The sequence below is a fragment of the Haliotis rubra genome, unplaced genomic scaffold (genome assembly GCF_003918875.1).
Source record: "Haliotis rubra isolate DU_JTF1 unplaced genomic scaffold, ASM391887v1 Scf1135, whole genome shotgun sequence".
NCBI classification, from domain to species: Eukaryota; Metazoa; Mollusca; class Gastropoda; order Lepetellida; family Haliotidae; genus Haliotis; species Haliotis rubra.
In genome coordinates, this window is record NW_025765043.1 from 163,944 (window position 1) to 183,456 (window position 19,513).

At 42.5% G+C, this 19,513-nt stretch overlaps 1 protein-coding gene and 1 long non-coding RNA gene across 2 annotated transcripts; one reads left to right on the forward strand and one right to left on the reverse strand.

The window, feature by feature from the left end:
- Window positions 1-10,612: 10,612 nt before the first annotated feature.
- On the forward strand, window positions 10,613-11,186 carry LOC124292175. The gene is made up of 3 exons (XR_006902386.1): window positions 10,613-10,622; window positions 10,983-11,061; window positions 11,105-11,186. It is a non-coding gene; the product is annotated as an uncharacterized LOC124292175 (long non-coding RNA).
- A 926-nt stretch (window positions 11,187-12,112) lies between these two features.
- On the reverse strand, window positions 12,113-12,955 carry LOC124292225 (variant-specific surface protein VSP4A1-like). Its single transcript, XM_046729282.1, has one exon. The coding sequence runs from the start codon at window positions 12,953-12,955 to the stop codon at window positions 12,113-12,115; it is 843 nt and encodes a 280-aa protein (XP_046585238.1).
- Window positions 12,956-19,513: the final 6,558 nt, after the last annotated feature.

Below are 19,513 nucleotides of genomic sequence, written 5' to 3' on the forward strand. Positions count from 1 at the left end.
ATCATTTCTCCACACAGAAGGATTAGTCGACAGTGACAGTTCACTTTCAAATATGCAATGTGCACATGTGTTTGGTGTTTGTCTTAGGTTAACCACTGACACTGCGGGATCCATGTTCTCATCAAATACCGCATCGGTAGGGGAAATAGGTACTTGTCGGCGCGTGGAGCAGGCTTAGAATGTTGTTTACAGAAAGGTGATGGGTAACGTACTGTCTAACTATTATGTTAGATCTTTACGCATTCTAAATCAATCGAAAGGATTCGGACTAATGCCAATATTGATCTGTCCTTACACAGAATTATTCAACCGTTGCGTAGACAGTGACAAACCATTTGCAATATGCAATGTGCACAGGGGTTTTAGGGTTTGTCTTAGGTTAACCACTGACAGCTCATGGAAGTATCCAGCGGGGTCGATCATCAATACTTTGTTATAATTAGTCTGAGAATTAATTTGTCAACATGCGGTGTGTGCACGTGATACTTATCATTGACGTAGTTTCATAGGGGGTCATAATGTCCATGTATGTCGTGTTGAACATAATGTTGGTCTGTGTACCTCAATGGTGATTGTGCTGAACTGTGACACTACTATGAACTGTAGAACTGTAATCAACGTAATGTCCATGTATGTCGTGTTGAACATAATGTTGGTCTGTGTACCTCAATGGTGATTGTGCTGAACTGTGACACTACTATGAACTGTAGAACTGTAATCAACGTAATGTCCATGTATGTCGTGTTGAACATAATGTTGGTCTGTGTACCTCAATGGTGATTGTGCTGAACTGTGACACTACTATGAACTGTAGAACTGTAATCAACATAATGTCCATGTATGTCGTGTTGAACATAATGTTAGATTTCTGCCGGCTACACGAACCAGGGTTGAGATGTTTAGAGGTCGACTGTCCTCACAGACCATTCGAAATCGGTTGCGGGCTGCCAATCTCCATTCTCGACGTCCATATCGTGGGCCAATATTGACGCCGTTTCATCAACGTCAACGTCTGCTGTGGGCCCAACGTCACCTCCGATGGACCCAGAGAGACTGGAATCGAGTCGGATTTAGCGATGAATCCAGGTTTACCCTCAGATTCTGGATACGACGTCATGAACGGTATGCCCAATGTTGTGTACAGGAAGTCGACAGATTCGGGGGCGGAAGTTGCATGGTGTGGGGTGCTTTCTGTGGGAACAACCGTTCCCGACTGCTGGTCATCCGTGGAAACCTCACAGCTGCTGCTTACCGCGACCAGGTGCTCACCCCTGAACTCGTTCCCTTCATGGTGGCTTATGGCCCAGGTCTACAGTTCCAGCAGGATAATGCTCGGCCGCATACCGCGATGTTGACACGAAATTTCCTTCAAAACGCTGGAATCAACGTCATGGACTGGACATCGAGGTCCCCTGACCTTAATCCAATAGAGCACGTTTGGGAGAAGGGAGAAGGCTTCGTGGTCTTAGGAACCAACCTCAGAATTTGCAGGAACTTGGCGCTGCCTTGCAAGAGCAATGGCGCAGAATCCCGAACCACGTGTTCACAAGCATCAGGCAGTCGATGAGGAGAAGGTGTTTGGCAGTGGTGAATGCGCGGGGCGGCCATACACGATATTGAACTGAGAAATTTCGCATTTTTATTCTTGTGACTTGACATTCTGTATACCAATGGAACTGACTATGGCACTGTCAGTGTATCGAGTACATCACACAGATCTCAGCAATGAAATAATAACAATTTAACCATCTTACCATCTCTTGTTCCTTTATAGTGCCCTGAAGAAAGAATGTGAAGTTTCTTTTTTGACTCAGTATATATATATATAAAAACATGTCTACCAGTCGTTGTCAAGTTGTGATGATAGGTACTTAATGTGGGTGTTTATGTAACATGGAAGTCAGTCACGTCTGGTGAATGCAGTGACACCATTTCTATTTTGATTTTGAAAGCAGAACCATATGTTTGTAAATAGTATCAACAGGGCACTCAAAGGATCCTCTGTAAACTCAACTGACACCTTTCACACCAATGAGTGACTAAGGTGGGTTTTTTATGGAATACGAATGTGTACATATGTTATACTTAGCTGTACATAACCAACACATACATACAAAACATTTAAGTGACTTGCATAAGGTATTTGCTCACATAAGACTTAGTGAGTGAATAAGTAACTATTGCATAAAGGTACGTCAGCAGTATCACATGCATTTCCGGCTTATGTTGTAACAATATTTGATGAAACGGTTATTTATGTATGATTACATCAAAAGTGTGATACTTATCATTCATTATGTAATGCCTACTGGTGGAACTATGGAAACATAAACGACTCACTGCCCTATGTATGTAGAATATGTATGTATAATATATAGTCAAACGAGAGACAGATGCGTGACAACTAAATATGTGATCACACACGAAACAAGACCACCCTTTCCGTTGGATTACGAGTGGAGTATGTGCATGCTATGGGAAGATTTTCATGTGTTTTTGTCAACATTGAATGACTGACTGACTGACTGAGTTTAGTTTTACGCCGCTTTTAGCAATATTCCAGCAATATCACGGCGGGGGGACACCAGAAATGGGCTGAACACATTGTGCCCATGTGGGGAATCGAACCCGGGTCTTCGGCGTGACGAGCCAATGCTTTAACCACTAGGCTACCCCACCGCCCCTGTCAACATTGACAAAACATTTGATCAAAACATTGGGATTGAAACTTGATTTTAGGAACTGTTGTTATGTACATCTAATTGTCTGTGGCTCTCAAGGTGAGACCCTGTACATACAACACCATATATCACTTATACTGACACACGTTGAATGTACATTGTAGGTAGTGTATGCATGGTTCATGATAAAAACACATTACCTCCTCATATACTCCTGATATAGTCAGAATTGTACAATCAACTCTGCTTTTTTGCCCGTTAAGGTCCAGGCTAGAATGAACCTTCAGTAACCCATGCTTGTCGTAAGAGGCGACTAACGGGATCGGGTGGTCAGGCTCGCTGACTTGGTTGACACGAGAGCTGTGTATCGTGGCCTACGTGGCGAGACGATATATCCCAATACCAGTTTAATGAGACGAGACGATATATCATGAAAGTATTGGCAAGGAACCTGCGAGACAATTATCATCACGATACAATGGTGGCGATACGATACGTATCCCGATACTTTACAATTTCTAATAACAGAACAGGTATGATAGATAAAATGACCAAAACTTTATACAGCAGAACTTGTGTTACATTCACACACACTTCAGAAGCTGTTATTCTGATAAAATTTCAGCATTGAATGGTTAAGAAAGTACAATCAAACATATTCAGTATACCTTGATCTGCTATAGGTAAATCTGAAATTGAAGTTTCCTTTGAGAAGTTATATTTCCACACCAATGCTTTCACAAACAATTCAATGTAATTTATATCAGAATTCAAAATCACTGAAAAAATCCCCTCTTAAGTCTGCTTTCTAATGTTTATCTTATTTTGTTCTCTCTCTTAAAAAAAGATCATTCATAGTTGTTAAAAAATGGTGTTATTTGTCAGACAACTAAAACAAGATGAATATTCTACAGTTCACAGAGTTTGAAAAATGTTCACACTCTTTCACTTACACCCCAATTCTTTTGTTCATGTAACAAAGATAACAGACACGAACAAATTCCTATTTTAGTTTTCTTAGTAAACTATGCAAGTAGTATCGAGATATATCATCTCTTGTGGCGATACATCGATGTATCATGGACCCCCGCGACATAATATCCTGATATACTGTATTGCCTAAATATCATTTGTATCGATGCACTCGTATCGCGTAGCTGACGTTGCAAACATCGATACTATCGATGAATCGTTACACCACTAGTTGACACATGTCATCGGTTCCATATTGCGCAGATCGATACTCTGCTGTTGATCACAGGATTGTTTGGTCCAGAGTCGATTATTTACAGACCGACGCCATATAGCTGGAATATTGCTGAATGCGGCGTAAAACTCAACTCACTCACTTTTGCAGACACTTGTTATCGATGTTGAAAGGGTTTTGTCGCTTCTATTTAAGACTCCAGGGACGGTGGGGTAGCCTAATGAATACGGCGATCTATCGTCATGCTGAAGACCCGTGTTCGATTCTTCACATGGGTGCAATGAGTGAAGCCCATTTCTGATGTGATATTGCTGGAATATTGATAAAGGAGGCGTGAAACTAAATTCATTCACTTTATGACTCCATTTCAATGCATGATAAACTAACTCGTTCTATAGACCATTCTTAGCCAATATGCATGACCTCGAGGTCAAATCGAAAGCGAGGCTTATATAGGTTGACCCAACGTTGAAAATGGCGACCTCGAAAAGGAAAGATTACTGCTGTGTGCCTTTGCGTTGGAGTGATGCCCGTAAGGATTTTACAGTATCTTTTCACCATATTCCCAAGAATAAGATCATAAGAAGGCAGTGGTTGACGAAAATACGGAGAGATCCTGGAAAATGATTCATAGTAAGTACAAAATAATTACGGCACATGGCATAGTCTAGATCTGCCGTGAAATGTACAACTGTTCACTATGCAAGGTTTTAATATTTAGGACACATGTTCAATGTGAATGTCACACACACAGACACATTTAAACCTTCCACACACACAATTGACCCCTCCCCCTGCCTCCCAAAACAAACTGGGAGACACCCCAACCCCCACAAACACCGCACCTAAAATCATCATCACACCCCCTAGTCATAAATTTTAACGGTCCATTATATTATTTGTTTTAAAGCATATGGACATATGGAGACACTCTTGTCATGATGGCAAGGGAATTTTATTTGCAAATATTCTGTGTCAGTGAAATTTGATTGGCTCCAAATCAAAGTAACATTTCAAGTACATTTATATGCAGGACACACACATGCTGTTAAAAAATCTTAAATATGTACTTTCAAAATTACTGCATGCTGACCAGTACTTCAGGGATACAGGACATATTACTGGACAATCTAATTACAACAACTGACACATATTTAGTGTTTAAATATCCATTTCAGATGCTGCAAATTAAGAGTCAGAGAGCATATGTCTACAGCTCAGGAACCTCCCATAAGCAATCTACCACAGTCACCATCTCAGATACAGTAAGAATGTCAGACCGTATTAAGTTGATTTTGCCAACTGACATGGTTTGCCATTCATGTCAGACTAATCTAAAAAAGATATTTCTATCAACATAAATATTGCACCAAATATATTTTCATTTTGCATCCTCTGAAAATTTTATTGTTTTTCATCAGTGTTACAGTTGAAAGCTATTGTGAATGTGTCTATTGTTATTGGACTTTTAAGACACCATTTCAAAATAACATTTTATTAACTGCACTCCAGGTGATCGTTATTTATTTAGGTTAATTGTTTGCTGTAGTGTGAATCCTGTTATGCTAACCTGATAATATGTTCTCCTTAAAAAGGTCTTCAGTTACAGTGGTACAGAATAAATGCACAAGGTCTACAATAAATCAATGTTATGGTATAGTAACACAGTATTGAAAAGTGTTTCAAATATTCCATATGCAGGTACCATAAGTCCATTTCGGTAAAATACCTCCAAATCAGTCACGAAAGAAAAAGAATCATCCAGTTTTGTCTTGCACATTGTGTCCCACTCATGCTGATTGAATGAAATAGTTTCTACATGATGATGTGGCGATTCGTTTTTCCTCTGCGATTGTAACATGCAGCTACGCGCACATCGCCATCACCAGTAGTCCTGTACAACTGAAAATAAATGCGTGAATAGATACCCTATATCTATAAAACAGAGTCGATAGGACAAAACATTTCAATAGAAACAATACCAAACAAATAATTTCATCACATGAATAATACAATTTTGTTTGGTCCAGATCCACTCGAGGAGAGCTATCTTGATCTACATATTACTTATAATCTCGATTATACAGCTCAAGAATTAACAACACTACTCCCATGTGGAAGCGGATGATTTGAATCCATGTCAGGAAATACGTTTAGTCTTTTGCTTTGTTCATATGTTGATAAAGTAAACGTGATTGGCTCCCCTTGGTAATATTTCCACTATTGTGACTTTAGAGTAGCTTCCCTTCATAAATGCTGCGCAACATGGTAAACGTAACCTAGATATCTAGGTCATATATGACTTATCGTGATGTGTCGTGAAGTACAGTAATTATTCACCCTTCAATCCGTGGATACGCTACAGAAACATTTGTGTAGCCCTTTCCCATTTCTCTGCGATTTCCCTGAACTACATGACAGTTTCGTAATGTACCGTTCAAGGGAAATTTGAAACCAGGAAGTAAACATTGAGATTGGTCGCCATTACGCGATTGTGTCCTTGCCACGTTTAGCCTCGTTTTGGTACAGATATGAATATTCATGAGGCCTCATTAAGAATGGTCTATTAAAGTGTAGGTCATGGAGCACCGGGCATGTTACCCTGTCACTATAAGTGTCCTTGACAGGTTTATATTATCATCATTATTTTATAGCCATGCGTTATGTGCTGTATCGGACCATTTAATTCCGACAGAACTAGATTATAGGGTTCCTCTTGATAAAGGTTTGTGAACGTCATGCAACATTATACGTATTTCAACTTAGGATTATTGTACCAGTTCATCTGTCCGCTATTAATTTCACCACACATGTTGTGTTAATGGTGATTGTAAATTGATTTTCATTTCCACGAAGCAAGGTTTATCTCATGACGTGAGTTGAATTTGTGAATTAATTGTTAACGTTCATAATTAAGTATCATGTTGCTTATAATATTCTGTAAGTTTGGAATGTACAGATAGTTGTGTTGCTTATAATATTCTGTAAGTTTAGAATGTACAGATAGTTGTGTTGCATAGTGAATTATCAAATGCAGCGGCACCTATGTATAAATCTCACCATTGAAGTTTTGTACAGTCGGTAGCCGTTAAAGTATGTATTACGTTGTAGTAACAATCATGTGTTCAGATGGCTATTAGCATAATCACTTGTCTTTGTGTTGAATGACGGTTATTATTCTACGTGAATTGCAGTGTTGTAATCAGTCTGTAAAGTGTAATCATTCTGAACATGTAATACTCTGTTGAATGATTAGTACATCATAGATCCACTGCAATTTGCATATCAAGCGAGGCGAGGAGTAGAGGACGCTACGACAACACTGTTGAACGCAATGTATACGCACACCGATACGCCAAAGTCGTATGTACGGGTTATGTTTGTGGACTTTAGTTCCGCATTCAACACGATTCAACCTCACCTCAGAAACTGTGTGAAATGGATGTGCATCGTAACACGATTCTGTGAATAAAAGACTTTCTGGTAAATAGAACTCAGTGTGTGAGGGTAAACGGAACAATATCTTCCCATCAAACCATCAGTACCGGTGCGCCACAAGGTTGTGTGTTATCTCCAGTTTTATTCACATTATATACCAATGACTGCAATAGCACAGAAAATGGGACACTGTTAGTTAAATTTGCTGATGATGCTGCTATCGCTGGACTCATCACTAACTGTGATGAAACTTGTTACCGTCGTGCAATATCAAATTTCTCTGACTGGTGTGACGGTAACTTTCTTGTCCGGAATACTAAAAAGACAAAAGAAATGATAACAGATTTCCGGACTAAGAAGGAAGACTTACTGCCTGTGACTATTCATGACGGTGATATAGAAATCGTGTCAGAATATAAGTATTTGGGAACTGTTATAGACAATAAGCTCAACTGGAACAAGAATACGGACAGAATCTATGCTAAGTGCCAACAACGCCTGTACTTCCTGAGAAACTTAGATCATTCAATGTTAGCACTCCCACGCTTGTTTTATTCTACAAAACATTTATCCAAAGTGTTCTTTGTTTTTCCATTGAAGCGTGGTCGGGGGCTCTGACAATAAAACAAAGAAACAAATTCTCCAAAACAATAACCCAAGCAGACAAAATTTCAGGTACATCCTTCGAGGACATCACATGTCTAGGTCAGCCGCAAGTCAGAAATCTAGCACTCAAAATTTGTACAGATTCGAACCACTTTCTTCATCCCGAATATAAACTTCTTCCTTCAGGCCGCCGCTATCAAACTCCCCGCCTCAGGACAAAGAGAGCAACCGACTCATTTATCCCATACAGTATTGTTATTTTAAACAAACAGAAGTAGTTTTATTTATTCTTAGCATTCTACTGTGTTTTATGTATCTGTTCTGTATCCAGTGCTAGTCTTAAAGTGTTATACATTGTAGTTTATTTATTTATTTATTTTTATGTCCAGTTTTTATCCTTCCCATTTACATTCGTTTAATCTTAAACAACAACATTTGGTCATGTTATAACGTACTTAAAATCATTTTAACCACTGTTGATTGCTCAGTGTGATCTATGAGAGCTCCTCAGATCGTGTGACTGATGTTGTTCGTGTTGTAATGTGTATATAATGGATATATGTATTTATTGTAAATCCAGCGTCCATAACGCAAGACAAATTCCCTTCTTGGGCAATAAAGTATTATTATTATTATTATTATTATTATTATTATTATTATGTTTTACAGATTAGAGATAGTATGCAGCAGAGAGGGTTTGGGTGATCCTGGCACAGTCAGGCTGGTAAGGCTCATCATCAGCTCAGGGCCCTCGCCCCCTCTACACGCAGCTCAGACAGCGAAAGGGACTACTCCCAGGAAACGCTGCCTAGTCGAACCCACCAAGAACTTTCCGGAGAATATGAAGGCTCCCCATCACTGCAGCCCTTTGTATATGGGCCTATTCCACAGAAGTTTGAAAGCATCATTTTCCATGACGCCCTGGACATGTTCAGGGTCGTACCATGGATGGACCTCGTGGTCAAAGCCACAGGCATGTCGGAGACGGTAGTAAAAGCAACGAGCCATGCCATCATGTTGTTTAAGATATGATGTTTGTGCCAAGGAAGGGCATCCACTGACAAGGTGTCGGACAGTCTCCGTGAATTCATTGCAAAGTCGACATTTCATATTGATCTTTTCTTTAAGAATCACATTTAGGCGATTGCGAGTGGGAAGTGACTGGTCCTAAGCAGCAAAAAGGAAGCCCTTAGTTTCACATTTAAGACCAGCCGAGTTCATCCAGGCGAAGGAGTCGGTGGGATTGCTATTCTGTTCAACACACTGCATGTACACACGATGCAATGGCTTCTCAGAAAGCGTCTCCGCAAAAGACCGACTCTGGGCAGACTTAGTGAAGGACTTCACCTGGTTTACTCCCATCACTGTACCGTCAAGCAGTACATCGCCATCAACAAAATCATCCTGAAATCTCAGATTGTGTCCAACAACCTTGGCACGCTTAAAATAGCTGTGGAATTCCTTGCTTTCATCATGAGTCTTCACATGCATCACTAGAGGATCATCCGATAAATAAATATATGCAAAAGTACACAATAAAATTCTATCATGAAGAGCCTCCACATTAATCAAACCCCGACCACCAGAATTGATTGGCATATATAAACGGTTAAGAGAGGAACGAGGGTGGTGGGCTCTGTTATCAGACATGATCCTTCTGGTAAGGCGGTCAAGACTCTGGATGTCTTGTTTCGTCCAGTCAACTGCTCCAAAGGAATAGGAGAGGACTGGCACAGCAAAAGTATTGGTGGCTTTTACCTTGTTTGGAGCATTTAGCTCTGAGCTCCAGATTTTCTTTAAACGAGATTTGTACTCGGCCCGAAGTTTTTCTTGAATTTGGGCATTCTGGAGCTTGTCTCGAACTTGCATTCCAAGATAGGTGTAGGCCTGATCTTCCACAAGATGCTCAATAACTCCTCCCCCGTGTAACCTGACCGACCCATCATTAACTACCTTGCCACGTTTCAAGTGAAGAGTATTACATTTGTCGAGTCCAAATGTCATGACAATATCATTAGAAAAGGACTCGACAAGGAGAACCTGTTCTTTCAAATTGGAATCTCCTTTGGCAAGGCGCTCGAATGTCATCCATGTAAAGGAGATGAGTAAGAGGTGTTGGGGATCTGTGCTGATAATTATTATTATTATGTTTTACAGATTAAAGATAGTATGCAGCAGAGAGGGTTCGGGTATTATTATTTATTATTATTATTATTATTATTATTATTATTATTATTATTATTATTATTATTATTATTATTATATCAAATGTATTGATATTTGTACAGTGTCCGGGACCAGTGTGATCTTCCATCCTGTAAGGGGAGTGCCTGTGTGGCCTGTGTGGACCAGTACGGCCCGTTAAGGGGAGATCCTTAACGGGCCGTACTGGTCCACACAGGCCACACAGGCCACACAGGCACTCCCCTTACAGGGCCGTTCTGGTCCGCACTGGCCACACAAGTCACACAGGAGCTCCCCTTTCCGAGGTTGTACTGGTCCACACACATCAGACAGGCCACAAAGGAACTCCCCCTTCCAGGGCCGTACTGGTCCACACAGGCCACACAGGCCACACAGGAGTTCCACCTTACAATGCCGTACACGTCCACAGAGGCCATACAGGCCAAAAAGGAGCTCTCCATTACAGGGCCGTACTGGTCATCACAGGCCACAAAGGCCACACAGGAGTTCCCCCTTACAGGGCCGTACTGGTCATCACAGGCCACACAGGCCACACAGGAGTTCCCCCGTACAGGGCCGTACTGGTCATCACAGGCTACACAGGCCACAAAGGAGCTCTCCATTACAGGGCCGTACTGGTCATCACAGGCCACAAAGGCCACACAGGAGTTCCCCCTTACAGGGCCGTACTGGTCATCACAGGCCACACAGGCCACACAGGAGTTCCCCCGTACAGGGCCGTACTGGTCATCACAGGCTACACAGGCCACAAAGGAGCTCTCCATTACAGGGCCGTACTGGCCAACACAGGCCACACAGGAGCTCCCCCTTACAGGGCCGTACTGGTCATCACAAGCCTCACTAAGACTCCCCCTTACAGGGCCGTACTGGTTCATACAGGCCACACAGGAGCTCCCCCTTACAGGGCCGTACTGGTCCACACAGGTCACACAAAGTCCCCCTTACAGGGCCGCTTTGGTCCATACAGGCCACACAGGAACTCTCCCTTACAGGGCCGTACTTGTCCATACAGGCCACACAGGAATTCCACCTTACGGGGCCGTACTGGTCATCACAAGCCACACAGAAATTCCCCCTTACAGGGCTATAGTGGTCCGCAAAGGCCACACAGGAAATCTCCCTTACAGGGTCGTACTGATTCCTACAGGCCAACACAGGCCACACAGGAACTCCCCCTTACAGAACTGCTCTTGTCCATACAGGTCACACAGGTACTCCCCCTTACAGGGCCGTACTGGTCAACACAGGCTACACATGAACTCTTCCTTACAGGGCCGTACTGGTTCATACAGGCCACACAGGAATTCCCCCTTACAGGGTCGTACTGGTCATCAAGGGCCACACAGGAACTCCCCCTTACAGGACCGCTCTTGTCCATACAGGCCACACAGGAACTCCCCCTTACAGGGCCGTACTTGCCAACACAGGCCACACAGGAGCTCTCCCGTACAGGGACGTACTGGTTCATACAGGCCACACAGGGCCCCCCTCCCCTTACAGGGCCGTACTGGTCCCCACAGGCCACACAAAGTCCCCCTTACAGGGCCGCTCTGGTCCATACAGTCCACACAGGAACTCAACCTTACAGTGCCGTACTGGCCATCACAAGCCACACAGAAATTCCCCCTTACAGGGCCGTACTGGTCCGCACGGGCCACACAGGAACTCCCATTACAGGGCCGTACTGATTCCTACGGGCCACACATGAACTCCCCCTTACAGGGCCGTACTGGTCATCACAGGCCACACAGGAACTCTCCCTTACAGGGCCGCTCTTGTCCATACAGGCCACACAGGAACTCCCCCTTACAGGGCCGCTCTTGTCCATACAGGCCACACAGGAATTCCCCCTTACAGGGCCGCTCTGGTCATCACAAGCCACACAGGAACTCCCCCTTACAGGACCGCTCTTGTCCATACAGGCCACACAGGTACTCACCCTTACAGGGCCGTACTGGTCAACACAGGCTACACATCAACTCTTCCTCACAGGGCCGTACTGTTTCATACAGGCCACACAGGAATGCCCCCTTACAGGGCCGCTCTGGTCCATACAGGCCACACAGGAGCTCCCCCTTACAGAACTGCTCTTGTCCATACAGGTCACACAGGTACTCCCCCTTACAGGGCCGTACTGGTCAACACAGGCTACACATGAACTCTTCCTTACAGGGCCGTACTGGTTCATACAGGCCACACAGGAGTTCCCCCTTACAGGGTCGTACTGGTCATCAAGGGCCACACAGGAACTCCCCCTTACAGGACCGCTCTTGTCCATACAGGCCACACAGGAACTCCCCCTTACAGGGCCGTACTTGCCAACACAGGCCACACAGGAGCTCTCCCGTACAGGGACGTACTGGTTCATACAGGCCACACAGGGCCCCCCCCCCTTACAGGGCCATACTGGTCCCCACAGGCCACACAAAGTCCCCCTTACAGGGCCGCTCTGGTCCATACAGTCCACACAGGAACTCAACCTTACAGTGCCGTACTGGCCATCACAAGCCACACAGAAATTCCCCCTAACAGGGCCGTACTGGTCCGCACGGGCCACACAGGAACTCCCCATTACAGGGCCGTACTGATTCCTACGGGCCACACATGAACTCCCCCTTACAGGGCCGTACTGGTCATCACAGGCCACACAGGAACTCTCCCTTACAGGGCCGCTCTTGTCCATACAGGCCACACAGGAACTCCCCCTTACAGGGCCGCTCTTGTCCATACAGGCCACACAGGAATTCCCCCTTACAGGGCCGCTCTGGTCATCACAAGCCACACAGGAACTCCCCCTTACAGGACCGCTCTTGTCCATACAGGCCACACAGGTACTCACCCTTACAGGGCCGTACTGGTCAACACAGGCTACACATCAACTCTTCTTTACAGGGCCGTACTGTTTCATACAGGCCACACAGGAATGCCCCCTTACAGGGCCGCTCTGGTCCATACAGGCCACACAGGAACTCCCCCTTACAGGGCCGCTCTTGTCCATACAGGCCACACAGGTACTCCCCCTAACAGGGCCGTACTTGTCAACACAGGCTACACATGAACTCTTCTTTACAGGGCCGTACTGGTTCATACAGGCCACACAGGAATTCCCCCTTACATGGCCGCTCTGGTCATCACAAACCACACAGAAACTCCCCCTTACAGGGCCGTACTGGTCCGCAAAGGCCACACAGGAAATCCCCCTTACAGGGCCGAACTGATTCCTACAGGCCACACATGAACTCCCCCTTACAGGGCCGTATTGGTCATCACAGGCCACAAAGGAACTCCCCCTTACAGGGCCGCTCTGGTCCATACAGGCCACACAGGAATTCCCCCTTACAGGGCCGCTCTGGTCATCACAAGCCACACAGGAACTCCCCCTTACAGGGCCGCTTTTGTCCATACAGGCCACACAGGTACTCACCCTTACAGGGCCGTACTGGTCAACACAGGCTACACATCAACTCTTCCTTAAAGGGCCGTACTGTTTCATACAGGCCACACAGGAATTCCCCCTTACAGGGCCGCTCTGGTCCGTACGGGCCACACAGGAACTCCCCCTTACAGGGCCGTACTGGCCAACACAGGCCATACAGGATCTCCCCCTCACAGGGTCGTACTGGTCATCACAGGCCACACAGGAACTCCCCCTTACAGGGCCGCTCTTGTCCATACAGGCCACACAGGAACTCCCCCTTACAGGGCCGTACTGCCCAACACAGGCCACACAGGAACTCTCCCTTACAGGGACGTACTGGTTCATACAGGCTACACAGCAGCTCCTCCTTACAGGGCCGTACTGGTCCACACAAGTCACACAGGAGCTCCCCTGTACAGGGACGTACTGGTCCACACAAGCCCTGACACGAGATGAACTGAGATAATCATAACCTGTGTGGCCTCGCCTTGACTGGCCAACCATGTACTCCATCACGTAGCCCTGACACGAGATGAACTGAAATAATCATAGCCTGTGTGGCCTCGCCTTGACTGGCCAACCATGTACTCCATCACGTAGCCCTGACACGAGATGAACTGAAATAATCATAACCTGTGTGGCCGCGCCTTGACTTGCCAACCATGTACTCCATCACGTAGCCCTGACACGAGATGAACTGAGATAATCATAGCCTGTGTGGCCGCGCCTTGACTGGCCAACCATGTACTCAATCACGTAGCCCTGACACAAGATGAACTGAGATAATCATAACCTGTGTGGCCTGGCCTTGACTGGCCAACCATGTACTCCATCACGTAGCCCTGACACGAGATGAACTGAGATAATCATAACCTGTGTGGCCGCGCCTTGACTGGCCAACCATGTACTCCATCACGTAGCCCTGACACGAGATGAACTGAGATAATCATAGCCTGTGTCACGTCGACACTGTGACAGTTACAGCCAATCTGTGATGAATCTGTGAACTGTGAAATACATGTGAAACACTTAATCGATTGTGTGTGTGTGTGTGTGTGTGTGTGTGCGTGCGTGTGTCCTAATCCCCACACTGGTAGGGACATTTGTTTTACATATTGTAGATGCCTTACTCACAGGGGTTCTGTCAGTAAGTCATCTTTGTTGAGGTCGCAGATGTGAGATCTATTTACGACAAAACTGCTAAAGTCCATTTAGCAAAATGGTCATCGTGAAAGAGGTCATCGTGAACATAGGTGATCCTGTGAATTGAAAGTGTAATGCTATGTTTCCGTACATTGTCAGAATCATAGCTACTGAATGGTGTTTCACAAACATGCTTCGGATAAAGTTATATTTGCACACTGGACACAAGCCGTGTTCTCTAACTCTCTCGTTGTGGGAAGGTTACTGTATTTCTATATAAGTACAACTGTGTGTATACATGTACAACTGTGTGTATACATGTACAACTGTTTGTATACATGTACAACTGAGTGTATACATGTACAGCTGTTTGTATACATGTACAACTGTTTGTATATATGTACAAATGTTTGTATACATGTACAACTGTTTTATACATGTACAACTGTGTGTATACATGTACAACTGTGTGTTTACATGTACAACTGTTTGTATACATGAACAACTGTGTGTTTACATGTTCAACTGTGTGTATACATGTACAGCTGTTTGTATACATATACAACTGTGTGTTTACATGTTCAGCTGTGTGTATACATGTACAACTGTTTGTATACATGTACAACTGTTTGTATACATGTTCAACTGTGTGTATACATGTACAGCTGTTTGTATACATGTTCAACTGTGTGTATACATGTACAGCTGTTTGTATACATATACAACTGTTTGTATACATGCACAACTGTTTGTATACATGTTCAACTGTGTGTATACATGTTCAACTGTGTGTATACATGTACAACTGTTTGTATATATGTACAAATGTTTGTATACATGTACAACTGTTTTATACATGTACAACTGTGTGTATACATGTACAACTGTGTGTTTACATGTACAACTGTTTGTATACATGAACAACTGTGTGTTTACATGTTCAACTGTGTGTATACATGTACAGCTGTTTGTATACATATACAACTGTGTGTTTACATGTTCAGCTGTGTGTATACATGTACAACTGTTTGTATACATGTACAACTGTTTGTATTCATGTTCAACTGTGTGTATACATGTACAGCTGTTTGTATACATGTTCAACTGTGTGTATACATGTACAGCTGTTTGTATACATATACAACTGTTTGTATACATGCACAACTGTTTGTATACATGTTCAACTGTGTGTATACATGTTCAACTGTGTGTATACATGTACAACTGTTTGTATACATGTACAACTGTGTGTATACATGTACAACTGTTTGTATACATGTACAACTGTGTGTATACATATACAACTGTTTGTATACATGCACAACTGTTTGTATACATGTTCAACTGTGTGTATACATGTTCAACTGTGTGTATACATGTACAACTGTGTGTATACATGTACAACTGTGTGTATACATGTACAACTGTTTGCATACATGCACAGCTGTTTGTATACATGTTCAACTGTGTGTATACATGTACAACTGTGTGTATACATGTACAACTGTTTGCATACATGAACAGCTGTTTGTATACATGTACAACTGTGTATATACATGTACAACTGTGTGTATACATGTACAACTGTTTGTATACATGTACAACTGTTTGTATACATATACAACTGTTTGTATACATGCACAACTGTTTGTATACATGTTCAACTGTGTGTATACATGTTCAACTGTTTGTATACATGTACAACTGTTTGTATACATGCACAACTGTTTGTATACATGCACAACTGTTCGTATACATGTTCAACTGTGTGTATACATGTACAACTGTTTGTATACATATACAACTGTTTGTATACATGCACAACTGTTTGTATACATGCACAACTGTTTGTATACATGTTCAACTGTTTGTATACATGTACAACTGTTTGTATACATATACAACTGTTTGTATACATGCACAACTGTTTGTATACATATACAACTGTTTGTATACATATACAACTGTTTGTATACATGCACAACTGTTTGTATACATGTACAACTGTTTGTATACATGTTCAACTGTGTGTATACATGAACAACTGTTTGTATACATGAACAACTGTTTGTATACATGTACAACTGTGTGTATACATGTACAACTGTTTGTATACATGTTCAACTGTGTGTATACATGTACAACTGTTTGTATACATGTACAACTGTTTGTATACATGAACAACTGTTTGTATACATGTACAACTGTGTGTATACATGTACAACTGTTCACCTTCTCATACAGACACGTGTGCCATGGAGCTGACGCTTAGTTATGTAGATATAAGTGTATGCCGTTCACAGAATAGCCTTCAACGCTTGTAGATTAATACCATTACGTGTTTCTTACAGAAGAAAATATCTGTCCAGGACAATAATAAACTTCAAAGTAAAACAAATTCATATTAGCTTTCTCCCAAATATATTATCTGCCCGTATAGCCTAATAGTGTGTGGCCTTCTGGTCAATGCGATAAAGGGAAACATTTGAAATTACTGAGTATGGAACGCAATTCTGGGCACAGATTTACTTCCACCACACACGGAAATTGAAGCCTTTGCCAGATGAAGCACACACAATATTCCATTGCTTTTAAATTCGGTTATATTTTCTGAAATAACAACATGCATTTTAAATTCGAAAAATGTTTTTCGAGGATTACATTCACAGGGAGCTAAGATACAATTTTACAGCAGTGATGGCAGCCTGTTTCCGGCTTTCTCGTGTTAAATATTATACATCGCCGCCTGTCCCAACTCACAGTGACACGGTAAACGCGTAATGTACAATGTCGAAAATGTCACACTTCAACCTGAAGCAGCAGCTTGTCAATAACTATATAGTGGTGACTTAATCGCAATATATACAACATACAGGGCAATTGGCATTCGCACACACACACACACATATATATATATATATACAAATATTGACTCAAATGCATGATATCCACACTTCTCTACTTTACTGACTCAGTGGTTGTGTCATCACAGCCTTGACATGGGTCGTTGGCGCGTGACAAGTGAACAGAATGGTGATGTGTAACTCACAGTCTAACTATTGTTAGATGTTTTCTCATTTTATTTCAATCGAAAGGACTCCTGCTAATATCTTTATTGATCTTTTCTCACACAGAATGATTGGTCGACAGTGACAGTTCACTTGCAAATATGCAATGTGCACAGGTGTTTGGTGTTTGTCTTTGGCTAACCACTGACACTGAGGGATCCATGTTCTCATCAAATACCGTATGAGTAGGGGAAATAGGTACTTGTCGGCAGCCTAATCGGAAGAGCAGCCGAGTGGTTTAACTGAATCAGATCAATTTCTCTCTAAATAAAGTTTTGATATATAACTTGTCCATGGGACGAGAGGTAGTCAAGGTTCTGTGAAACCAAGATATGTTTTGAAGTTCAATGTTTTTGTTTTCCCCAAAAACATATTATTCAATATGATAAAGCGTCCATGTAATAACATAACCAGCCTCGATTAACCAGGGAAATTACATGGATGGATCATTGAAAGTAAGTGAGGACACCAGGTGTTCGTGAAGCGTGTAAGCATGTCCTGCCCCACCTTCAACACCCGCTATTCACACAATTCACATCAAAAAGTATTACTTGTCTGTCATTGACCAGTAGTCATCGTGGGACTGCAGCCTGCAAGTTAACCGGACAATCACGTGTATACTTTCCTAGAAATTGCATGACTCTCTAGTGCATTTAGGTGTTTTGTAGAAACTAATAAAAACGAAACTTTAATTTGTAATCGCGTGGAAACTCCGCTGCTCAAGTGTGAACAAAACTAAGTACACTACAAAAGCTGAAGTGCGAGTATTCAACTAAATATCACATCTTTCCTGTCGGTACTATGTTTCTGTTTCTCTTTCCGGAAATATTCATAACCACTTTCTCTTTGTAAAGGTGTTTTCAACAAATCGCTCACGATCTGTACACATTAATACACGAGAGACGGAATACGTGAGTTCCTCCAACATTGACGTACTTTCATATGGGGTCAAAACTCAAGCTTACATGAGTTATGTCCATGTATGTCGTGTTGAACATTATTTTGGTGTTTGTATCTCAATGGTGATTGTACTGAACTGTGGCAATACTGTGAACTTCATGCAATGCAATGTGTTATGGCGTTGTCGGGTTTCACACTATGTCGGAATCTCGTAGTTGAAAGCAAGGGACCTTCGTGCTGTAATGAAACTAATCCCGTTTCATGTATTGATACATTTCTGGACATTTGAATTTTACAAATGTTTACAAAAGACAACAAATTCTTCTTGGATTCCGTCGTAAACATAACGACCCAATTAATGTGATCCTCATCCTTTTCAAAACTACTATTTTTAATCGTATAACCTCCGGAAATAAGCTAACATTTCAGTTCATGTTGAAAAAGCTTACTCAATATTACAATTTAACCAAATATGCGGCAATGTTAAGCTCAGAATCGACTCTTTTTTACAAATTCTGGTCTTCATGTCACAATCTATTCAACGACTGATATATTTTGTATTGTCACTGTTACATGCTCTGTATAACCAATCTGTAAAAATGGTATGAATTTTTTTTATAAAACAATATAAGTCTTATTCAGGGTGGAGGCATTTGTTCTCGTAGTTGCACACAGAGTTCTGTTGAAGGTACCCCATATGACGAATATGCCATTGTAGCCGACACGTCCGAAGCAAGGTATATTTGTAATCACAGGCAGGAGATCAGTACCAGAGTATAATATAAGCGTATAATATATAATGTGATAGTTAAGCGAGAGAGACCACTTAGATTACTTATACTTACAC